The sequence below is a fragment of the Electrophorus electricus genome, chromosome 18 (genome assembly GCF_041902795.1).
Source record: "Electrophorus electricus isolate QZ-2024a chromosome 18, ASM4190279v1, whole genome shotgun sequence".
Lineage (NCBI taxonomy): Eukaryota > Metazoa > Chordata > Actinopteri > Gymnotiformes > Gymnotidae > Electrophorus > Electrophorus electricus.
Window position 1 is genome coordinate 5,252,368 of NC_137514.1, and position 22,694 is coordinate 5,275,061.

At 46.1% G+C, this 22,694-nt stretch overlaps 4 protein-coding genes across 9 annotated transcripts; 2 read left to right on the forward strand and 2 right to left on the reverse strand.

Annotated features, from left to right (window-relative positions):
- Positions 1-53: 53 nt before the first annotated feature.
- On the forward strand, positions 54-4,101 carry pgam1b (phosphoglycerate mutase 1b). The gene is made up of 4 exons (XM_027031605.3): positions 54-353; positions 1,069-1,343; positions 1,919-2,099; positions 2,806-4,101. The coding sequence occupies exons 1-4, from the start codon at positions 215-217 to the stop codon at positions 2,973-2,975; spliced, it is 765 nt and encodes a 254-aa protein (XP_026887406.1). The 5' UTR covers positions 54-214; the 3' UTR covers positions 2,976-4,101.
- Positions 4,102-4,144: 43 nt separating this feature from the next.
- Positions 4,145-8,413, forward strand: exosc1 (exosome component 1). Its single transcript, XM_027031606.3, has 8 exons — positions 4,145-4,320; positions 4,946-5,061; positions 5,256-5,330; positions 5,517-5,605; positions 6,025-6,058; positions 6,931-6,981; positions 7,156-7,240; positions 7,738-8,413. Exons 1-8 carry the CDS (start codon positions 4,293-4,295, stop codon positions 7,842-7,844), a joined length of 585 nt encoding a protein of 194 aa, XP_026887407.1. The 5' UTR covers positions 4,145-4,292; the 3' UTR covers positions 7,845-8,413.
- Positions 8,210-14,329, reverse strand: knop1 (lysine-rich nucleolar protein 1). The gene is made up of 5 exons (XM_027031611.3): positions 14,265-14,329; positions 10,986-13,339; positions 10,060-10,122; positions 9,928-9,981; positions 8,210-9,392 (listed from the first exon to the last, which is right to left on the reverse strand). Exons 2-5 carry the CDS (start codon positions 13,194-13,196, stop codon positions 9,087-9,089), a joined length of 2,634 nt encoding a protein of 877 aa, XP_026887412.3. The 5' UTR covers positions 13,197-13,339; positions 14,265-14,329; the 3' UTR covers positions 8,210-9,086.
- A 250-nt stretch (positions 14,330-14,579) lies between these two features.
- gprc5bb (G protein-coupled receptor, class C, group 5, member Bb) lies at positions 14,580-19,317 on the reverse strand. Of its 6 annotated transcripts, none has more exons than XM_035534631.2 (5): positions 18,077-18,644; positions 17,445-17,586; positions 16,227-17,331; positions 15,949-16,055; positions 14,580-15,858 (listed from the first exon to the last, which is right to left on the reverse strand). In XM_035534631.2, the coding sequence occupies exons 2-5, from the start codon at positions 17,547-17,549 to the stop codon at positions 15,814-15,816; spliced, it is 1,362 nt and encodes a 453-aa protein (XP_035390524.1). In that variant the 5' UTR covers positions 17,550-17,586; positions 18,077-18,644; the 3' UTR covers positions 14,580-15,813. The 6 variants fall into 6 exon arrangements, with proteins under 6 accessions (XP_035390524.1, XP_035390523.1, XP_035390528.1 ...); XM_035534630.2 differs by having other exon boundaries at positions 17,445-17,617; XM_035534635.1 differs by lacking the exons at positions 17,445-17,586; positions 18,077-18,644 and adding an exon at positions 19,241-19,317.
- Between the last annotated feature and the right edge of the window lie 3,377 nt (positions 19,318-22,694).

Below are 22,694 nucleotides of genomic sequence, written 5' to 3' on the forward strand. Positions count from 1 at the left end.
TGTCTTCCTCCGTCGGTCGCTACGGGCCTTCTGATTGGTCGGGAAACACCGGAAGCGCTCTTAACTTCCCTGGTCCCTCCGCATCGGAAACGTCGACCGCCGAGTCACCGTGTGAGAACGTGATCCTGTCCGCATCCCTTCCTCACGTCTCGGAGGCCTCAAGGTTGTGTCCCCCGTTATTCGGTGCCGTAATTTCCCGTCGAGGTTCAACGAGATGGCCGCCTACAGGCTGGTGCTGATCCGCCACGGAGAAAGCTGCTGGAACCTGGAGAATCGCTTCTGCGGTTGGTTCGACGCCGATCTGAGCGAAAACGGAATACTGGAGGCGAAGAGGGGTGGCAAGGCGCTCAAAGGTAACGAGCCTCACGGCTCCCCTCGGCCCTGGATTACGGTTCCGGCCGGTCGGTACGAGATGTGCGGGGTTTGTCCGTAGAGATGGAGCAGGTATCCTTAGCTGGCTCGGTCACTGCGGCAGGACGTTGGTTTAGTTTAAGCCGAATTCGCTGTAATGAACTGATGTTGGTACAGGCCTACCGGTCTGTATTTGTAGCCGACTTCGACCATTTTATGCGACGGCAGCAGAAATGACCTAGTCATTTAAAAAGAAGGAGCCAAATGAGGAAACGAGGGTGAATTCTTTTACGATTTCATTCAAAGAACCAGTGACTGTCTCTTTTGTCTGTTTCTGATTAAAATGTAAAAAAATTGGATGGACTACATGATTTTTTTTATATAGTGTAAAAGACACTGTCTTGTCAAGTGTGGTGATGTACATACTGCTCACCGGCTGTTCTGAATTTTGCATGGCTGCAAAACTGCTCTTGGACAGACGTTGGGGTTTGTGGAGGGATGCTGCGTCGCAGAATCAGTGTTGTGTGCTGTAACATTGTACGAGTTTATTCAATAGCGAGTCATTTTCTAAAGTACTCCTGCGGAGATGCTACCAGCCACATTTTCTAAAAAACCGTTACACTGTAGTCAAATATTTTAGTTGAAATGTTTAAAAAATTGGCCCTTTTTCTTGCATGTTTTCATCTTTTGCTGTGTTGTCCTCCCTCCTCTGGACAGAGGAGGGCTACGAGTTCGACGTGTGCTACACGTCAGTTCTGAAGCGGGCCATCCGGACCCTGTGGCTGGTTCTGGAGAATGTGGACCAGATGTGGCTTCCCGTGCACCGCACGTGGCGTCTCAACGAGCGCCACTACGGTGCTCTGACGGGCCTCAATAAGGCCGAGACGGCGGCCAAGCACGGCGAGGAGCAGGTGAAGATCTGGAGGCGCTCCTATGACGTCCCACCTCCGCCCATGGAATCGGACCACAGCTACTACTCCACCATCAGCCAGGTGGGGCTACCTCCCTGAGGAGGCTTGGGGACGAGGCTACTGGAGGAATAATTATTTACCCCTGGGTGTTCCAGATTCGTGTCCGTGACTCTGTTCTAGGGTTAGCTTTAACGGTGGCGTGTGTGGGTTTAGCTGTCAGGATCTGGATGTGTGATGCATATGGTGGGAGGGAATCCCAGTCTTAATCCCAGTCTTAATCCCAGTCTTAATCCCAGTCTTAATCCCAGTCTTAATCCCAGTCTTAATCCCAGTCTTAATCCTAGTCTAGGATCATTTTGGTCATAGAATTAGACGTGACCCGGTTAAAGACCTATATTCAAGTATATGCTCTTAAGTTTGATGCATTTATTTTAATGCTGCATTTCTGGTCAGCATTACTAGAGTAGAGCTTTAACCTAAGTTCAGTCTAGCATACCATGCAGAAACCAAAACCTACTTCTTTGTCTATATTTGCTTGAAATGTAAGAATTTCAGTCTCGGAGAAAAGCGGCTTTGTAATGACCTTTTGAAACGCTAAAGTGAAGTCTCCGTTAAAAGTCCTGCCACTGCCACACTAATCCCCCACTTTCCTGCAGGACCGTCGCTATGCCGACCTGACGGAAGACCAGCTGCCTTCATGTGAGAGTCTGAAGGACACCATCGCTCGTGCTCTGCCCTTCTGGAACGAGGAGATCGTTCCGCAGATCAAAGAGGGCAAGAGGGTGCTCATTGCTGCTCACGGCAATAGTCTCCGTGGCATCGTCAAGCACCTGGAGGGTGAGCACCTCGGCCTTTCAGAAAACCATGTACAACCATTATACGAAAATATTAAAAGCGCAAAGTAAAGATGGAAGACAGTTAAGGACAGAGATAAACATAAACATACACAAAATTAGAATGAGCAGAAAAAAATGACCAACAAATAAACACACAGAGAGCCACGATGTACCGTATTTATCAAGTTAAATGGATAAATATTCCATCCTGAAAAAGTAATTCGCTTTAGGGTGGCATGATGAATAAACATCAATATCTTATTATACTACTAAAATTCTGTTTTGCAATTAAATGAATACATATTTCATGTGCAGTACAGCTTCCTATATGTTGAGACACCTCAGTGACCCCTACACTGCTGCTGTCAGCTGTTCTAAAAAACTGACCTGCTTTAATTTGTCCAAAATGATTTCCGTCTGTTGGAATGTGTCAGAGCTGTGAGTCTTCAAAACTCCGTCACACTCCTCTGGAAACGCAGCCACTGCTCTGGGTGTTTTTCAGTGCTAATTTGCATTGCAGCATTCAGTATCTCAGTATTCAGTATTGCGAAGAGGTTGCGGTTAATGACCCTAGAAATTCTCACATGGCAAGTAGTTACTGGGAAATGCTATGTTTGTGCCGATGCCTCCACCACCACCTGATTTAAATGAGCTACTACACGTAGAACCTGACCCACGCCCGCCTTTATTACTTTGCGTATGTTCAGGTATGACGGAGGAGGCCATCATGGAGCTGAACCTTCCCACAGGCATACCCATCCTGTACGAGCTGGACAAGAACCTGAAGCCCCTGAAGCCCATGCAGTTCCTCGGGGACGAAGAGACCGTCCGCAAGGCCATGGAGGCCGTGGCCGCTCAGGGCAAAGCCAAGAAGTAGAGGGAGGGAGAGAGGGAGGGAGAGAGAGAGAGGTAGAGGGAGAGAGAGGTAGAGGGGGGGGGGTGAGAGAGAGGTAGAGGGAGAGAGGAAATCAGTTTCACATAAACACGTGTAGTGTTGTACATGATGGTTTCTTGTTGACTGAAATTCATAAAGAACACAATCCAGTGGTTTACAATGGGCCCAATAATAAATAACTTATGATCAATAATTCATTCAGCTACATCCAGCTCAACACTCAGAAGGGACCACATAAACAAATCTGGGGCTCTTAGAAAACATATATTCCACATATTCATGTTCTTTGCACACACAAAGCTACCTAAGATGTTTTCCCCAAAGCAGTTCAAGCAATACTGTAATCTCAGTTTAAACAATTATTGCAACCTTGAGCAGTCTAGGCACAGGCAGTTATAAATTGCACATCTCAAAAGAAGGTACGTGGCTTTGCTCTGTTGTGTTAGATCTATGGCAACGGTATCCAGGCAACAGTGTTCTGCTGCCCTGTCGTCAATGAATTCCGTGTGTCCTTTCTAGCAGAGAATCCAAATGATCTAATTTCTACACTGCAGCATGACTCAGAGACAGCCTACACACATGGGTGGTCTCTACCAGACATGGAAATTAATCCACCTAAAAGCCACAGCCAACGTGCGCCATATTTCAGAGGAGCCTTCCTTTAAATGTGCTCTACTTGAGTTGTTGTTTAGGAATATTCCTAACTTACCTGGCCATTTCAGACTTCAGAGGCAACTGTTACAAAGTTTTGTTCTTCCCTGTCTACTACTGAACTCATTGCGTGTTGAAAATAATATAGTGTCGTTCGCAACATAAGTATTTAAATGTCTTATGATTGTGTATTATATATATATATATATATATATATATATATATATATATATATATATATATATATATAATAATATGCGCATATACACACACACACACACACACACAATTAATGTTGAAAGTCCATATATATTATATTGTTGTAAGTGTGATATTCCTAAGAATATTAATGGCACACTTCATATTATAGTTTTGCTCAACTGAATGAAATGGCACTGTCATTCTTGACCCTACCCTAGTGTCTGTGTGCAATCATTAAACGTTGGCTAAGCAGAAAGATGATTTGACTTGTTTTTAAAAGGCTGAATAGTCTGACCAGTGAGTCAAAAGAGAAACACGTGTTGACGTTTGCAACAACAAAGATGGCGTTTCAAGTGTACCATATTGTTTCAATCTGCTTGACCAATCAGCGAAGCCTAATAGTGTTAGTACCAGCCAATCGGGTCTTCTTAGTGTCTTCTTGAAAACATGTCGCCTATGAAGCTGTGTGTTCCAGGTATGTGAATACTGTAGACATATTTTACTACGGCGCATAGTTAATTTACTAACCAGGGCCTTGGGGAATAGTTTTATTTGCGCTTCGTGTTCGTTGGTGTGGATGAAGAGGCTAAAACGAATGAAAAGCCCTCGCGTACATTTCTTTGGGCTGAATCATCAGCACGCGCTAGCTAGCCTAGCTAGGTCAGTGTTACGGTTTTGTTCGTTTTAAATGCATAAATGTCCGACTTCAGTAACAGTGTACCGAACGACCGATATGTTATTTATTCAGCTGACATTTCAGTAACGTGCTGTTGGCTGACTTTTACTTTACGGGTCAGTCAACTAGTTTGGTGAGCCTTGCCCACCGCCCGCGGCGCGAGAGCGCTCGGTTAGTTTTCAGCGTTCCATTTTAAAATGTTTTGATTCGCTTTCACGTAAATCGTTACGAGTGTGACTGTGGACTCTGGTTTAATCAGAACTAGATGTGTCTTAACACGACCGAAACTTGTGCGACACCTGTTCGCAGTGGTAAAATGCGTTGCATGGCATGAATCCGGTGGACATTGTAAACGTGGAATTACTGTGTTATAGAACAGTTCAAAATCTGCAGTTTCCTGTGCGTGTTTATTGTCTGTTTGAAGGCGAAAGGCTTTGCAGTACGGAGGACTGCATCCCCGGCGCGGGCACCTATCTGCGGCACGGCTACGTTTTCGCCTCGCTCGCGGGCTACGTGCTGAGGAGGAACGAAGGCGAGGAGGCGAGTACCCGAGAGCTCGTGCGCGAGGCTTGCACAGCAATGGTGTTGCGCAATCAAGGCGCAACAACGTTTAAAGAACATGCCAAATCGTGACTAAGCACGTAACTGTGACCTCGCTATAATGTCTAATGGCCATACGGGAAGAAGACTCAAGGCTGGTCTGATTTTGCTTTTCATTCCGCTTGGCTTTGCAGCTTCCAGTAATTTCGGTCGTCAAGGAGACAGAGGCGCAACTTTTGCCTGATGTTGGCGCCATTGTCACGTGCAAGGTGAGCGTCAGATCTGCTCGCTTTCTTTGAATCGTTGCACTGGACGTCTGCAAGGTCGTATTAGACTACACCGCTTATGATGAACAGAGCGTGGGTGATGCGGTTTCAGGGAGTTTGTGGATCTGTTTCGATCACTATGCCCTTTTCACAATCATTGATTCTGCTGTGTGAACCTTCCACACCCAGGTGACGAGTATTAACCCTCGCTATGCCAAGGTGCACATAATCTATGTGGGCTCCACGCCTCTCAAAGACCATTTCAGAGGCACAATCAGGTACATGCATGGGCACGTGCACACACATGCACACACTTGCTCAAAGGCCCTTTAAAGTTGTGCTCCAAGCTTCACCTGCTCAACTGTTATGCATGGAATCTAGCTTATGCTGTTACATGTGTGAACAAAGCTGGGCCAGCTGTTGTGCTGGGGACCTCAGGCCTGCTGCTGGAGCTCAGTCACAATACGGCAGGATAGGGCTGGAAGAAACACCTTCTGGTACTCGCATCCAGAAGCTTAGAACACATGTCTGGCAAAAGCTTGGCCTGAATGGATGTGAGGGAAGAAAGTAATAACCCCCCCAGTTCATGTCTGATTTGATCACAGTGCTTGTAAAGCTGCTTAAACTGATTGATAGATGCCACCATAGCGCTGTTACGTGGCTTCATCGATGTGCTCTCATACTTTGGTGCAAACAGGAAAGAAGATGTGAGAGCGACAGAGAAAGACAAGGTGAGTAAAGCGGCGCTCGCCATCTACAAACACTCGCAGGAGTAAAGAAGGCCTCTACATCTAAAACACTTCCACAAACAGAGCTCATCTACAAACACTCGCAGGAGTAAAGAAGGCCTCTACATCTAAAACACTTCCACAAACAGAGCTCATCTACAAACACTCGCAGGAGTAAAGAAGGCCTCTACATCTAAAACACTGTAGAGTAGAACACTTCCACAAACAGAGCTCATCTACAAACACTCGCAGGAGTAAAGAAGGCCTCTACATCTAAAACACTGTAGAGTAGAACACTTCCACAAACAGAGCTCATCTACAAACACTCGCAGGAGTAAAGAAGGCCTCTACATCTAAAACACTGTAGAGTAGAACACTTCCACAAACAGAGCTCATCTACAAACACTCGCAGGAGTAAAGAAGGCCTCTACATGTAAAACACTTCCACAAACAGAGCTCATCTACAAACACTCGCAGGAGTAAAGAAGGCCTCTACATGTAAAACACTTCCACAAACAGAGCTCATCTACAAACACTCGCAGGAGTAAAGAAGGCCTCTACATCTAAAACACTGTAGAGTAAAACACTTCCACAAACAGCTCATCTACAAACACTCGCAGGAGTAAAGAAGGCCTCTACATCTAAAACACTGTAGAGTAAAACACTTCCACGAATTTGTAGTCCTCAAATGATCTAGTTTATGTGGGTCTCCCACATGGAGGTGGCCATGTTTTGAAGTAGATTTAGTACAGAATCTCTGAAACATCCAGGCCACTAGGTGTCAGTATAATGGCTTTCATAAAGTCAAGAAACGGCTTTAAAATGACTTGCTTCTCCTTTAAAGTTAAAAGGCTTGTGCATGTGCTTTTCTGCAGGTGGAAACGTATAAAAGTTTTAGACCTGGTGACATTGTTCTTGCCAAGGTGGTATCCTCTAATATGTCTATAGTATATAGTTGCTAAAAATGGAGGCATTGGCCTTCTCCACCCCCTGAAATATCTAAATGTAGTACACTGTTGCGTGATGCCCACAGAATCGTTATGGGGCACAAGTTCTGTCCCCAGAATGCCTTGCTGTTTAACCTTGACCCCAGTGTCTAGATCTCGTTGGGTGATGTGCAGTCGAACTACCTGCTGACCACCGCAGAGAATGAACTGGGCGTGGTCGTGGCTCACAGTGAAGCAGGTGAGTGGACACACCCACTCAGGTGCCACATGCAGCTACCCGCCAATCTAAACGCAGGGTCATCACACAACTGAGGCGAACACTGACGTGTTCGCCTCAGACTGCACCGAAGAGAAAGATGAGGGTGGGTTGGTGAACTGTATATTGTTTACATATGTTTACTCACAAATTAATAAAAGCATTTGGTTTGGATCAGTAAAAATCAGTAATAAACACTAAACATTTTGGGTCAGTGTTGGAATTCAAGACCAGTCCAAATCAGCCTCTGGCTTGGACGGGTCTTTTTGTGTTTATGCTTACGAATTCACATTTTACGCACGTCATTTTGCAGAAAACTAATATTATATATAATATTATAAACTGTTGAAAGCGAGCAGATATAAATGTTGCAGAATTGTTATACACAAAATCATACTTGATTGTAAATGTTTAGTGGGGGAGCATGGCTTGTTTGGCACACTTTTGTTTTTGTCTCCTTCAACCTCATCCCACCCCAGGGGTACAGATGGTGCCCATCAGCTGGTGTGAGATGCAGTGCCCCAGCACACACAGCAAAGAGTTCCGCAAGGTGGCACGGGTACAGCCGCAGTACCTGCAGGCCTGAACCGGACGCAGCTTACCCTTCCATACCTTACTCCCGGAACACACAGCTTCTCGCTCTCTCTCTCACACACACACAGGCCATGGGGCCCAAAATGAGACTAGGCATGATGTAGACTCTCCTGTCCTATTCCTGGATTTGGGGACAGATATTTCCCTGCTCTCCATGTCTAATTTGCCTAGAATTTTAAATGTAGACAGTGACATTTAGCCAAGGCTAGCATCACACGAGTCTGAAGGTGTGGGCTAGACCTTGTATGCTCTCAGAGGTAAACTGGCAGATATGAGCCAACAGTTCCAGACCTCCAGGCACTCTAGAACTACTCTCCAGAATGGGTGGGCTTTACCAGGTCCCTGATGACATCTGCATGAGGAAGCTGGGTTTCGTCACAGGACTTTGAAGTAACTCATTTCCAGCTGTGTTTTCAGGGCTGTAAAACGCATGAACCACTTGGAAAAGGATCAGATACTTTTTTTTTTTCTGTTTTATTCTGAATTTCTGATTTTTATACTTCTCTTTTCTGTACAGAGGTCATGTATTTACAAGAGACAAAATAAAATGCTTCTTCTGGATCGTGCCACTTTATCTTCATATTTTAGTTTGACATCAGTGTTTTTTTGGGGGGTTTTTTAAATGAAAAAATGTAAACAGAAAATTTCCAAATTATACAGACTGAAGCCTAAAACAAACTTTCTATAAAAGTCAGAAACCATGATGTTTCGAATCCTATACATGGTGTGCAATGTGTTCAGTGTGCATATTACAACAGTAGATGTCTGAATCATTGCTACACCATTTGATGTGAGGAATCTTGACTTTTGTCTGGTGTCACACTTCATCATATGAAAAGTAGGGCAGAGACTCCAGTCCAGGGTTAATGGTGTCTCCTGCTTAAAATGAAAGGCTTCGAGGTTTGCCAGAGTTAATCCAGAGGAGGGATAGTACTGCAGTCATGGGTTCCACCAGCCTATTAAATACGGGGTCACTCCGTTCTGCACCCCGGAATCCTAGGCTGGAACGAGCAGCAATTTAAGGGCAAAATTTTTTAAAAAGAGCAAAAATTAATCTACAACTGTCTTTCTTCAGTCTTTGATGATCAAAAAACTTTGTAAAAATGTAAGATATGTGTGTGATAGAATAAGTATCCCAGATTCTCCTCACAGGACGAAGATGCGATCATTCGAACAAGTCATGTAAAAATACATTCTTTTATGGCTGTCCATATATGCCATGTTCTTTTCTGCCTCAGTCATCAAATCGTATTGAGTTCCGAGCATTGGCATCAATAGCAAATTTCTTATTGGATGGCGCTGAAAACCCCAGTCCTGCCCCTTTGTTCTGAAAGTCCATGCGACGGTTCTGAGCACGCTCAAATTCTCCCAGGAGGCCTTGCTGTAAAGTCTGTTGGCTCTCCTTCCCCAGAGCCATGTTGAACCGCTCACTCTTTTGTCTGATTGGCTGGCTGCCCTTCTTAAATCCGCCCATCAACCGCAGGAACTTAATCTGTTTCTCAGAGTTGTCAAAATGAGCCGTGTCCCACTGACCAAAGTTCTGCAAGGAAACAAACAAAAAAAAGTCAAACATCCTTCGTCCTGAATCAGTGTAGTTTGGACGTATGAGGCATAATTTCCCCCTACTCTTTAGGAGCAAGGAAATCAAACACTCCTTAGATATTATTCAAGAATACATTATTTAAAATAATGAGAATATGCTCATAAGGTACACCTGAATATCCTGTTCATATACCACTGGTTTCATTATTAGTTTTTAGAATAGTTGTCATACATTTCATTAAATGGCATTCTTACACAGTAATAATTGATGGACTCTTAAAGACCAACCAGTATGGTCCTCTATGCATTACTGTCACTAACACTAGCTATAACATCCAAGAAGGGTTTTGGAACAATGTTAAAACCATGTATTGAAGCAGTCTGAGACCAAATTGTTGAGTCTCCCGAGACCCCCCCCCCCCACACACACACTCCAGTACCCCATTTAATGGTTCATGGTAGTGTGTTCCTGGAAGTGTTTGACTTTTGCACTCTCCTGTGTGTCTGAAGGAGCTGTTTGGGTTGATACTCACTGCCTTGGGTTGAGATTCCTCATCAATCTCTCTTTGCAAGGCTAACCTTCGCGCCTGAAAACAATGCGGTACATTAGATTGAGGTTTGTGCGTCAGGTGGTCAGTCATTTGCATCATCATTTGGCACTTTACCTGATCGATGGAAACCTCGTCTTGATTTCCTGGCCTTGCAGACAGGAATATGATGTCATTAGGCTGCAGAAGCAGACAACAGTATCATTAATCCCAGTGGGATTAAACCCAGTGTTGTTATTAAATCCAGTGTCATTAAACCTAGTGTTGTTATTAAACCCTGTAGGATTACATTAACATTTTACAGCATTTAGCTAATGCTTTTCCAAAGCGACTTGCAAATATGACTGAGTACAACTTGAACAATTGAGGGTTAAAGGCCTTGCTCAGGGGCCCAACAGTGGCAACCTTCTGATTACAAATCTAGTACCTTAACCACTGAGCTACTACTTCCCTGGATTAAACCAGTGCCATTATACCAGTGTCATTAAACCCACTGGGATTAAACCCAGTCATTCAACCAAGTGTTGTGATTTAATCCAGTGTCATTAAACCCAGTGGGATTAAACCAGTGTGAATAAACCCAGTCATTCAACCAAGTGTTGTGATTTAATCCAGTGTCATTAAACCCAGTGGGATTAAACCAGTGTGAATAAACCCAGTCATTCAACCAAGTGTTGTGATTTAATCCAGTGTCATTAAACCCAGTGGGATTAAACCAGTGTGAATAAACCCAGTCATTCAACCAAGTGTTGTGATTTAATCCAGTGTCATTAAACCCAGTGGGATTAAACCAGTGTGATTTAACCCAGTGTTGTCATTAATCTATGTGGTGGTAACTCTGGGTTTAGCACCTAGAACTGACCCATTAATGTAATTCCTCAACAATCACAAACTCTGTGATCTCACTGACATCACAGCATTCTACAGTTAACATTCAGCCAACATTATCTTTATTACACTTTTAATAAAACTAACGAGCATAACAAAACCTCTGTGCCTTGTTTCTCACTTCGAGTGACCTAGAGACCTTTCAGTGCACTTACTCTCTTATCAGCTGCTTGGCCTTCTTCGGTTTCTTCCTCCTGCTTCACCTTCATCTTCCTCATCGTCGGCGTGTCATCAGCATGCTCTTTCGCTCCTTCCACAGACGGGTTTCTGCCACAGCCTCCCTTGTTCTCTGCTGGGAAGTTTTCCTTCTTCCTCTTCTGTTTCTTTTCCGGCTCCTGCCCTCCTGTCCGCTCGGTCGGACTCTCCCTCGCGGTCCTCTTTAGCTCTGCCTTCTCTTTCTTCTTCCTCCTCCTCCTCACATCTCCCTCCTCTTCACTAAGTCCAGCAGACCCCACGCTGCGCTCCTCTTCTGCGCTCTTCTTCCCTTCACCCCCTTCAAGCACGGACTCCCCAAGTCTCTCCTCCACAGCATTTCTCTTCCTCTTCTTCTTCTTCTTCTTGATCCCTCCATGCTCTGGTTCTCCATCAAGCTCTTCCCTCTTCTTTTTCTTCTTCTTGCTGTGCAGCTCTCTGCTCAGTTCCAGTTCCTCCTCCCCTTCTCCTCTGCCCTCCACGGATCCACCCGGACAGCTCTCCTTGCGGCCACCCTCGGATCTCTTCGTCTCCCTAATTTCTTCTGGAGCGACACGGGCTCTCTCATCTCCCCCGCCCAGCTTCACCCTCGTTTTTGTGCTGCCTTGCGGAGCGCCGCCGACGTGCTCGCCCGCGCTCGCTCGCTCCACCTTGCTCTTCCCTTTCTCCTTCCGGCCTCTCGTTTCTCCAGGCACTTCTCCCTTTTCTCTCTCCAGGACTTGGGCCGACGTTTCATTCCTCCTCCTCTTCCTCCTCGCCTCCGCTGGCGGGGCATCTCTGGCCTCCTCCTCCCCCTTCTTTTCCCTCTTTTCTCCTTTGTTCTCCTCCACCCTTCCTTCAGTCGCCTCCTCCTCCCCCTTCTTTTTCCTCTTTTCTCCTTTGTTCTCCTCCACCCTTCCTTCAGTCGCCTCCTCCTCCCCCTTCTTTTCTCCTTTGTTCTCCTCCACCCTTCCTTCAGTCGCCTCCTCCTCCCCCTTCTTTTTCCTCTTTTCTCCTTTGTTCTCCTCCACCCTTCCTTCAGTCGCCTCCTCCTCCCCCTTCTTTTTCCTCTTTTCTCCTTTGTTCTCCTCCACCCTTCCTTCAGTCGCCTCCTCCTCCCCCTTCTTTTTCCTCTTTTCTCCTTTGTTCTCCTCCACCCTTCCTTCAGTCGCCTCCTCCTTCCCCTTCTTTTTCTTCACCTCCTTTTCAGGGTCACCCATGTCCCTCGTTTCTACGCCTTTCACACACCTCTTCATCTCAACCCCTTTTTCTTTTGCCCCCTTCTTTATCTTCTTTTTCTTGACCTCTTTTTCTGGAACACACGCATCCCTCGTTTCCACACCTCCCTTACCAACCACCACCTCCACTCTTTCTTCTTTAACCTCCTCCTTTATCTTCTTTTTCTTGACCTCTTTTTCTGGAACACCTGCATCCCTCGTTTCCACACCTCCCTTACCAACCACCACCTCCACTCTTTCTTCTTTAACCTCCTCCTTTATCTTCTTTTTCTTGACCTCTTTTTCTGGAACACCTGCATCCCTCGTTTCCACACCTCCCTTACCAACCACCACCTCCACTCTTTCTTCTTTAACCTCCTCCTTTATCTTTTTCTTCTTCGCAGGAACACCCACACCCCTCGTTTCCACACCTCCGCCCCTAATGGCCTCCATCCCTTTGTCTTCAACTGTGACCTCCTGCTCCTCCTCCGTCTCGTCGCTGCTCTCCTTCACTGGCAGCCTCCGCCACCCAGCATCCTTGTCCTCTTCTGTCGCCACGGCGCTCTCTTTCCACCTCATCATCGTCTTCTTCCTTTTGCCAGGCCCATTCTGTCCCCGCTCGCCTTCATTTCTGGACCCATTTTCATCGTTCACGCCCATCTTGTTAGAACCAGGCGGGTTTAGCTGCTTCGTCTTCTTCTGCCCCATGGACGCTGGGTCCTTTCTGCCCGTCTCTCCACTACAGCTGGGGCTCGTCTTGCTCGGCAATGTGCTTTCATTATCCAAGGAACCCTGCTGCTGCTTCTCTTCACTGGTTGCTCCCTGCTGCCTTCCAGCATCTTTCAAGTATACCTTTGCTTTCCTCTTGTGTCTGGGGGCGGCCTGCTTAGCTGCCACGTTTTCCTGCGGTGGGCAAGCGGCATCTTCCTGCCTCAACTTTGACATCATCTTAGCCCTTCTCAGGTACGTCTGCAGCATTGAAATGACACGATTCCACTTTTGCTGTTTCGTTTTAATCTTCTTGCGCCTTTTTTCCGTGTTTTGTCCTTAGGGTTCTGTTACTCTGGTGTGTCTCCTCCTTCCTTATGCGTGTTCACACTGACAGCCTGTTGATGCACCATCTGAAATAACAGGAATTACAAGATGCAGTTAAACGCAGTCTGGCAGACAGACAGGGTCGGCTTATCCATTACCACTGTGCATTCAGACCTCTTTTGCACACATCCCTCCATAAAGAGTATTTTTACGACCTGGTTAATAATCACATGACACTGGTTTCGAAGGACACGTTTTTAAGTGACATATAGGCTACTAGGTTACACGGAGTATATTATTCCTGTTTGACTCCGCAGTTTCTTTGTTTTTGGTCAGCCCTCTCATAACGGAATTTCCTGAAGAGTTTCTAGCTCGCTTCCACAATTTAAAACAAGGCATTTTAATTTTTTTTAAATTACGCGGGAAATGTCAAGGTATTTTGGTTTTTACACGGTGGCTCTTAAGCACACTGAACTGATACTTGTCGGTTATACACTGGGTTATCACGAAACCAGTTCACTTTTTAAAATCTTCACAGGCTGACATTAGAAGCCAAGCTCCACGGGTACCGAGTTTACACTACAGCTTTTGTTGAGCACCAGTGAAGTTTTTTAGATCAGCTGGTTAAGAAAAGATGATCGCTATTCACCCTAATGTGTGAGCTAACCTAGTTATCTTAGCTAGCCAAACCACTTAATGTTGCCTGCCTAAGCTAACAGCTTTATGCTTGTTTGATTAAACAACACCCACCCCGTTCGTACCAAATAAACGGATTGTTTACAGATAGCCAGTCGCTGTTTATAGGCGGAGCATGTTAAAGTTGAGATGCTCAATAAACCAGACTGATGGCTGCAGCTCTGTCAGATTACTACAACTAACTTAGTGTTGTGGTCACAAACTACCAGTTGGCAAACGTTTCAAAGGTGAATTCCGAAATAAATCCATATGCAGCAAGGTAAATGCCCTTTGGTGCTTTATTTAGACGATGAAATAACGAAAGAATGAACTTACTGAGAATTACACGTGTGTTACAAGGCTCACATCTGCAGAACAAGCTGGAGTGACCCGGAAGTGCCTGCAACAGCCTTCCTTGGTAACACAAGCACGTGTCCTTAGCGAGACCGCGCATCAGTTCAGGCTTTTGAATGTTTTGCTGAAACAACAGTTACGGAGATTTACATTTGTTTGCTAAATCTTATAGAACATTTATTAGTTTCACCCAAGCATTTGCTCTAGAAAAATAGTTATGCCTGTGTACGAGAGTACCCGTCATTGCAGGTGCAGCGCCGATTTTCAGACAGTAAAAAGAGACACTTTGAAAACAAATAAACTTCACAGTTTATTCAACACGATCGTATTTCTCATAAGCATGTGTGTTACGTGTACAACAGCAGAGGCAATGTCTCGTAAGTAAAGTAATAAATGTTCGCCATACGCAAGCACAACTCCTCCCGAGAAATGGGCAACAGTTAGGGAGCAAACGGGGTGTCGGCGAGGAAAATCAGAACAGCTGGTGGTATTGGTAACACGTCCAAAAACCACACGACCCATTATGGTTTCAAATTAGTGTCAACACCAGCACAGATAATAAACTTAAACGTCTCTTCTGCAATTTAAAGTGCTACCTACATTAAGTTTCTCCTAAAATACCTTACATACTAAAACACGATAAAGGCTACTCAAAACTCTAATCACGAAATAGCTACCAAACGCTTAAAAAAAATCATTTTGCTTTCAGCGAAATAGAAAATTCAATTTGAACGGAAATTATGCTATTCAAGCGCAATGTTTAAAATAATATAACCGTGTGTAGACAGTACAGCATTTCGTCTTAAAGTGCACATAAACACGTCCCTGAATAGCAAAAACGGGTTAAAAATAACATATAAATAAATAAATAGCGGCGGGGGGAATCCATATCAAAACTATGAATGTTTAACATTTACAAAAGCAATCTTGTGGGCATAATAATAATAATATAAATTATATAAAATAAAAGGCTAAAAGCAAAAGACTCAAGGGTTCTAAAAAAGTTCATCACAATTTTGTTTTCATCTTTGTTAATAACTATTTTTAACTACTCAGTCAACTCACCATATAGCCTAAGCAATAAGCCATTACAAAATACAAAAAAAAAAAAATTTTTCTTCCTGTCAATATAAATTATTATTTAAGTATTACTGAATACTTATTATTAAAGTATTGCAGTGCTTTGTAGGAAAGAGAAGACAGGCTAGTTACTAATGACTGGCTAGTTGATAATAATAATAATACAGTACCTGTTTCAGAGTTATCTTGTCACTATAGGTGATTAAAAGTGACTTTGAACAACTAGTGCAAAATCAGTGTGTGACCCCCACCATATCTCAGGTTTAGTTTTTAGTCTATAAATTATTAAAATATCACAATAAAACTTGGACACAGCTTCACGAGTACTGGTGTATGTTTGTTCGCTCGCCATGGACACTGGACCCATGCTGTGTGCCCTTCGACCCTGTGACATCATCTAAAGGCATTTTGACCAAATGACAACTGGGCTGTGTTGCTGCGGTTGTGGTTTTCACCACAAATTTCTTCTGGTATAGTTCGGGGGAGCCGTAGGGATCTGTAAGACAGTGAGAAAGACAAAGCACGGTAAGGTTTGTGTGCATTTAGTTTGCGTGTGCAGCTGTATGTGTGCGTCGCGCACACTCACCGTGCCCCCGTTCATCAGCAGGGCCATCTCAGTGGGCTGGTACACATGGCTTCTGAATGGAAGTGTGGGCCGTATTACTCCAGTATGGTAGCCCCCAGCCTGTACAGCTATACACACACACACACACACACACACACACACAATGTGCTATGAATGTACATTCAAATGTCTTCAATGCAGTCAAAAGTAAATGCCATTGACATGCTCAGTTGCCACAATAATATCAAGTGTACATCTCTACAAATAGCCAGACACAGTAAACACACCCATATCTGTACCTGTGCTATGTTCCTCTATGGAAAAAGCCTGCCTTTCTGAGTAGGCTGCTCTGGTATTGGTTGGTGCCTCGTCGTCATGGTAACCCTGTGATGTCAGAGGTTTCCGGGCATCGTAGTAATCCTGCCCCGCCTCCTCGCTCCTCTGATTGGCTTGCCGCAGGCACAGGTGGGCTTCCGGTATAGCATGGAACAACAGCAGCATCCATCCCTCCGTCACCAGGGCGACCGCCAGCGCTGGCTCATCCCAGCCTGTCACAGCAGTCGCCACGGCGGCATCACCGTAGAGATAGAACCCGAGCCAGCCAGCCCAGATGAGAAGGGAGGTGAGGCAGCAGAGGAAAAGCCAGACAGCGTTGCACCTCCACCTGCGCCTCTTGCTGCCGGCGCTGCTACTGGCCTCATCCCGGCCACGCCCGACACACAGCACCACCCCCAGCGAGGTCGCCGTGGCAACCAGCAGCAGGCTCAGGGCATAGCCGCTGGCTAGCGCGAAGTCCAGCGGGGGGTAATCACAGGCGGCGTGACCCTCGCGGGCCACTGTCAGCAGCAGCCACTCGGCGTTGATCACACCCTGCACCAGCGTGAGGGCGAGCGCCAGCCCAGAAAGCGAGCTCCCGGCGGGGCCGCGGCCGCCTGCCACCAGCCTGCGCAGGCGCACGGCCTGCACCAGCAGGCAGGAGAAGCACAGCGCAAACAGTGCCCCCCAGAGGGCACGGCGTGCCACGCACAACGCCTCCCCGCGCCCCACCACGAAGGCCAGGGACAGGCCGAACAGGCTGGCCGTGCCCAGCAGCAGCAGGAGCAGGGGTCCCACGCCGCTGCGGCCCCCTGCCTCCGTCACCATCTTCAGCCTGGCGAGGAGCACCGCGGCCAGCCCCAAGGATGACACAGCACCGCCACACGCGAGGGCCTCGAGGACCACGCCCCACGCTGACTCCAGGTCGCACAGCACCCAGTAGGGGCGGGCCACGCCAGAGCCACACCCTCGAGGAGGGGGTGGGACTTCCTCGTGAGTTATGCCCTCAGAAGAGCTGGAGACAGTCAAAGAGAGGAGCAGGAGAAGGTGGAGGGCAGGTCTTACCACCATGGCTGCAGGCGATGAAAACTGGGAATGTAAAAAAGAGCAAGAAACAGCCCTTAAATTTCTAGACAATTAAAGGTGTCTGATGTTTTATCGGATTGCTGTTTGACATTTAGTAATAATCCTGCTGGTTTAACCTTTAACTGTGTACACAATGCCTTCTCAAGGTGTATGTGCCCTATCCTCCCCTCTTGAGCGCCGAGTGGACTGATGATGTCATGCTTTTGTTTTGTCTCTCGCATTGTGAAGCTTCCCAGCCATACCAGGCCAAATCAGTTCCTATAGCAACCAGAGACACGCGTGGGATGGCCTGCATGGAAGTGAGTTGAGTTTATATAAGGAGCGATCACTGTGACAACCAGCTGACACGCACGCACACACACACACACACACACACACACAGACACACACACACACACACACACACACACACACACACACACACAAAGACACGCACGCACACACGCGCGCGATCGCGCGCGCACACACACACACACACTCACACACACACACACACACACACACACACACACACACACACACACACACACACACACACACACACACACACACACTCACACACACACGCACAAATGCGCACTCAGTGAATAATCAGCCAGCATAGCAGTACTCATGCTTCTGGAATTAACAGTTTATAGCACTTGTGAAATGGTTTGCGTCATTTCTCTACCAAGATACTGCAGTCTTTATTCGGTATTTAAGTATGGATGGTCAAGAGATCGAGAAAACCTAGAGCGAAATGTCTCACCTTGTAATGTAGAAATTACCTGTACACGCACTGAAACGTACCCAAATTCCTTTCTCGTTGAAAAAACGCTTTGTCGCGTGTGTTATCCGCACATATCTAGCGCGCAAAGTTAGAGACGCCTCCCAATAAGCACCCGAACAGTTGGTTCAGATCTGCGAACGCCGCTTGTCATTTAGCTCCTGAAACTGTGCGCTCGGTGCCCAGCGTGCACGCGCTGGAAGGACGTTATCGACCGTCTTTCCCTCGAAGAAAGTCTTCGCCAAACAATCACCTCGCTGTTTGGAAGTGAGAGGCAATGTAACGGTATCGACGTCGCTTCTTGACGTGCGGAAGGTAGATTTTTATCATCTACGCTCGACATTCCATCCAGAAAGGGCTGCAGCGATGCTGCTTCTCTCGCTCTCTCTCTCTCTCTCTCTCTCTCTCTCTCTCTCTCTTTCTCTCTCTCTCCACACCTTCAAAACCATAAATATCTGTCTCTGAAACCGTCAGTGGTCGCTGCGTAGCACACACGCACGCACCAGAGCGCTGCCCATTGTCCGGTATGTCTCCGTTACAGTTACTATCGAGAGGTAAGAATAACGAGACTGGAGACGGATGACTTGCTGATGAACTTCCGTTTCAGATTCTATCAGTCATTCGGTGGTCTTACGCCCTTAGAGACCCTTAGAGACCACATTGCGACCCTAATTCCACACACACACACACACACACACACACACACACACACACAAAATAACATACCTGCAGGTGTGTATCCACGTGGGATGTCTTAGAGTGGATTATGTAATTTTAGCAAAGAATGTGTATGTAGATTTATTCTTTTAAGTAGCCTGAAACTAATAACCTCATTCTTTCGCTCTCTCCTCTCGCTTCTCTCCTCGGGTCATGTGACCCAGAGAGCCGTTACCTATTCTTTAACAAGTTATAATACTTTGCCCCGCACCACTCTTGCGATTTATTGTATCGGTGCGTCTCGTAGCCTGTATGTCAGTTAGGCTTCAGTTTTAGTGCAGAGGGAACAATCCACAGTCAGTGATTCGCATCACGCACGTCAGTGCAGATTAGGTGCTGACCAGTTACGCTGATCCCAGCACAGCTGTTAAAAACTCCGTTTAGCGCCCGCTCACCCTGCTTGGATTTTCCTGCTCGTAAGAAGATTACCTGCGCTTGCTGTGCGAAGAACTCTGTGCCGCTCCTGAAGTACGACAGCGTCCTCCGCCAGTCCCGCACTGCGCACTCGTCTCTCCACCTGCACGTGGGAGCGGACGCACGTGCTCTCCGGGAGCAGGAGCGGCAGCCGCGAGGCTCCCTCCATGTCCATAGATATATTTTTTTACATACTTTGTGTGTGTGTGTGTGTGTGTGTGTGTGTGTGTAAGGGCGAAGGACACTCAGAAGACACTCTACATGCTTATTTATTTGCTATCCTCGTTTACCTTCAGACCTCACTTTCGATACTAATAGAGAAATGGCTAAAAATTAATACAAAGTATGTGGTTGCTTTTGTGTGTGTGTGTGTGTGAGAGAGATGTGGCAGGACCCGTGTCATAAACCTGAGATTTTATGGTTGTAGTATAAAAAAAAAAACCCGGATGTGATGCACAGTAACTGATATTTGACTGCCCGTGTGTAATAAAACACCTCCACGTCGTTCCCAGCTTACAGAGAAGCCTGGTCAGCAGCGTCAGTGCCCTGACCTCTGCACAGGCCCCACGTGGCGCAGCTAATTAGGGTCTCCACGAGCGTGTCGTGGCAGCAAGGCAGTGTCCTTGTCCGGAGCGCCGCCTGGTGGCCGAGCCCGCTTCTGCTCCGAGGCAGCTGTCTGGGTAGCACCTGCGCGCTTCTGCGATAAAGCTGTCCTGTCCGGAGGGCGTCTGCGTGCCTTGTCTCGTCCAGACTTGAAGGTAACATCACGCGTCCTCGGCGAATTCAAAAACTGTTGAACCCATTTTGAGTTTTCAACTGTTTTGACAGTTTTTCACTTTTCTGGACAGTTGGTGTTCGTACATTCCTAGACGTTGTCCGTGTTTTTAACCTAATAAAAGGTCACCTAACAGGCATGTCACAATGTTGTGCAGTTTTCGACAGCCTGCACAGAAGGAAGCATTTTAAGGTTTTAATGCGACACACAGACTCACTGACGCTGAACTTTTGTCTTCGCCCGATCGAGTGAGATTGTTCGTGGGACAGAATCACTGCTGTGGAGTACTCTGGACAGTAGCCTATATCTGTTTTGTGGGCACACATGGCATTGGTAAGGTCACAGCTTTGAATGTCACAACATCTCAACATCACTAGGCTTGACCACGGCTCTACTCTCAGCACTACTCTTACCAGGCTCATCAGCGTAGCATGTATACTGCCCCCTGGTGGATCAGTACCAAAATAACAGTTCTCCTCATTCCTTTCTTTGTGAAAAAGAATATCCACATTCCCGATTAAACAATATCTGAAAACTTAAAACTACGCCCGTGAACAACTGCTTCTTTGATCTCAAAGTTACACGGCTTCTCACAACTATAAACATAAGGTGATTATTGCGGGGTTGCATAAACTAAATGAATGCTAAGCGTATACTAATAGAGAATAATGCGCAGAATGGAATAGGACTAATGCTTGAATTAATAAAATAATTACTGTATGTCCAGACATAGACGTGCATATGTGCGATTGTGCAAGAAGACACGTGTACGCGACAGTTAGACAGCGGCGACGGTTGAGATGGAACAGTACAAAAGCAGAAGTGGCGCAAGGCGAGAAAACTATAACTGTCTGTTGCAAAGTTGTGCTTTAGATCTCACTCGCACCACGTCTCCGTTGCAGTCGTGAAAGCGCCTTGTCGTGTCGCCCCCTGCAGGGCGCTTCTGCAGTCCCGTCCCGTTCCCCGGGCCTGACTCATAGTCCCGCACAAGGCTGCCACTATTGTCCTGTTGAGAAAGAAGCTTGGTTGTAATGTGGCCGCACTGACAGTGACTCTGGGCACAGAGAAGTCTTCACACGTGGAGCTAGACTTGCGACAGAAACCACAGTAAACCCTTCAACAACCCTCACCGGTTATTGGCCGGAAACAAGAAATCGCATTTATTATTATTGGCCATCAATAAGGTGTGAATTTGGGAAAAAAAATGACAGTTACCAGGACGTAGATGGTTAGAGTCAAATGCTGCCAATCGTTTTCCACTAAAATCCATTAAAACGGAAACAATGTGTCGTTTAATCAGACAATCGCCACAGTGCAGTTAACCAGTTTTGATTCATGGTATATATTTTTTTAGATCACTAGATGGCGCTCAATCATAACTGATATCTGACGGTTTTCGTAGGAAATATAACGTATTTACAATAAACCCGAGTTACTGCTGGCCTCGCTTAGGAATCTGAACGATTAACTCTTAAGATTTTAGCATACCAATGTGCTGACTTAGGTCACGGCCGGTTTAATCTTTTAGGCTATATCTTGAGTCTAGTGTAGGGCATAGTTTGGAATTTACCATTAGTTGTTTTCCATTTAGCATTTAATCAGATAACAAAATGTATTAAATCAGTGTGGCCTGCTAGGAAATGTGGTTCACAAATGAAAGCTGAAGCAAGATACACAAAACATGGACTAAGTAGATGACAAACTATATAAAACTGCTTACCCACGCGTGTCAGAAACAACATCTTATTTCTAGCTGCCATTTGCTAGGCTAGAGTTTCGTCTATAGTTAAGGCTAAGTTTTGTTCCTCGTCCCCGGTTCCTTCTTCTGCTGTGAAACAGATTTCCGAGCAAAAGCATGTTGGCATGAACCTAAAAAAAAGGTCACAAGAGGCCCACTGTAACACAATGTCAAGGCGTCTTTAACACAGCAGCGTGTAAGGATGTTTGTCACTGGAGCATACCAAACTATCTGGTTTTTACCTTTCTGCATTCCACTCACCTTTTTATGTTCAGTTTCTAGCAAAAGCAAAATTTTCAGCTTGATTTGACGACGTATGTAAATCCCAAAATGTCTGATAAACTAGACATTGGGGTGGATACCGGGGTGGACATCACAGGCCCTGTTGCCTGTATAGACATAAGAAATAATGAGGACATTTGTTATTTGTCCTGCTCCAGGTTTTCGTCTTCATTTAGTAATGAGATGTAATCTGGAGAACAGCTGTGAAATCTGCCTGCCTGTCCTGTCTGTTATTGAGTCTGTACTTTAAGATGGAGGTGCAGCAGCACAGTTATGGTGGAGGTGTCTTGTGAAGATGAAGGCGCAGACAGAAGCTGAAGGCCAAAGCAGACGTCGAGACGTTGGCACACCCGCTCCGTCAGCTACACCACTAGCATGACGGAGGGAAATGCTACACTGGCTCAAGTATCTGGCGAGGAGTGGTCATGTTGTGACAGACAGTGCAGATATATATACTGGGAGTGACTCACCTATGAAGGCACCTAGAAGAGATGTAGCAGCTGGGAGGTTCTAACAGGGTGGATGCTTTATGCTGCTGGTTGGTAGATGAACAGTTTAGCATGCGTGTGTGTGTGTGTGTGTGTGTGTGTGTGTGTGTGTAGTTTTTCTCATGAGTTCAAGTTCTATGTTCATATCAACATTTCTTCACACATACCCCATTGAAGAGGCTTCTG

Coding starts and splice junctions, on each gene's coding strand:
- pgam1b (XM_027031605.3), top strand. CDS start 215: ATGGCCGCCTACAGGCTGGTGCTGATCCGCCACGGAGAAAGCTGCTGG. Junction 354..1,068: donor GGGTGGCAAGGCGCTCAAAG/GTAACGAGCCTC, acceptor TCCTCTGGACAG/AGGAGGGCTACGAGTTCGAC. Junction 2,100..2,805: donor CATCGTCAAGCACCTGGAGG/GTGAGCACCTCG, acceptor GCGTATGTTCAG/GTATGACGGAGGAGGCCATC.
- exosc1 (XM_027031606.3), top strand. CDS start 4,293: ATGTCGCCTATGAAGCTGTGTGTTCCAG. Junction 6,059..6,930: donor GAGCGACAGAGAAAGACAAG/GTGAGTAAAGCG, acceptor GCTTTTCTGCAG/GTGGAAACGTATAAAAGTTT. Junction 6,982..7,155: donor ACATTGTTCTTGCCAAGGTG/GTATCCTCTAAT, acceptor CCCAGTGTCTAG/ATCTCGTTGGGTGATGTGCA.
- knop1 (XM_027031611.3), bottom strand. CDS start 13,196: ATGCTGCAGACGTACCTGAGAAGGGCTAAGATGATGTCAAAGTTGAGG. Junction 10,123..10,985: donor GCCAAGCAGCTGATAAGAGA/GTAAGTGCACTG, acceptor CTGCTTCTGCAG/CCTAATGACATCATATTCCT. Junction 9,982..10,059: donor ACGAGGTTTCCATCGATCAG/GTAAAGTGCCAA, acceptor CATTGTTTTCAG/GCGCGAAGGTTAGCCTTGCA.
- gprc5bb (XM_035534631.2), bottom strand. CDS start 17,549: ATGCGAGAGACAAAACAAAAGCATGACATCATCAGTCCACTCGGCGCT. Junction 17,332..17,444: donor CATTGTGTACACAGTTAAAG/GTTAAACCAGCA, acceptor TTACATTCCCAG/TTTTCATCGCCTGCAGCCAT. Junction 15,859..15,948: donor TGCTGATGAACGGGGGCACG/GTGAGTGTGCGC, acceptor ACTGTCTTACAG/ATCCCTACGGCTCCCCCGAA.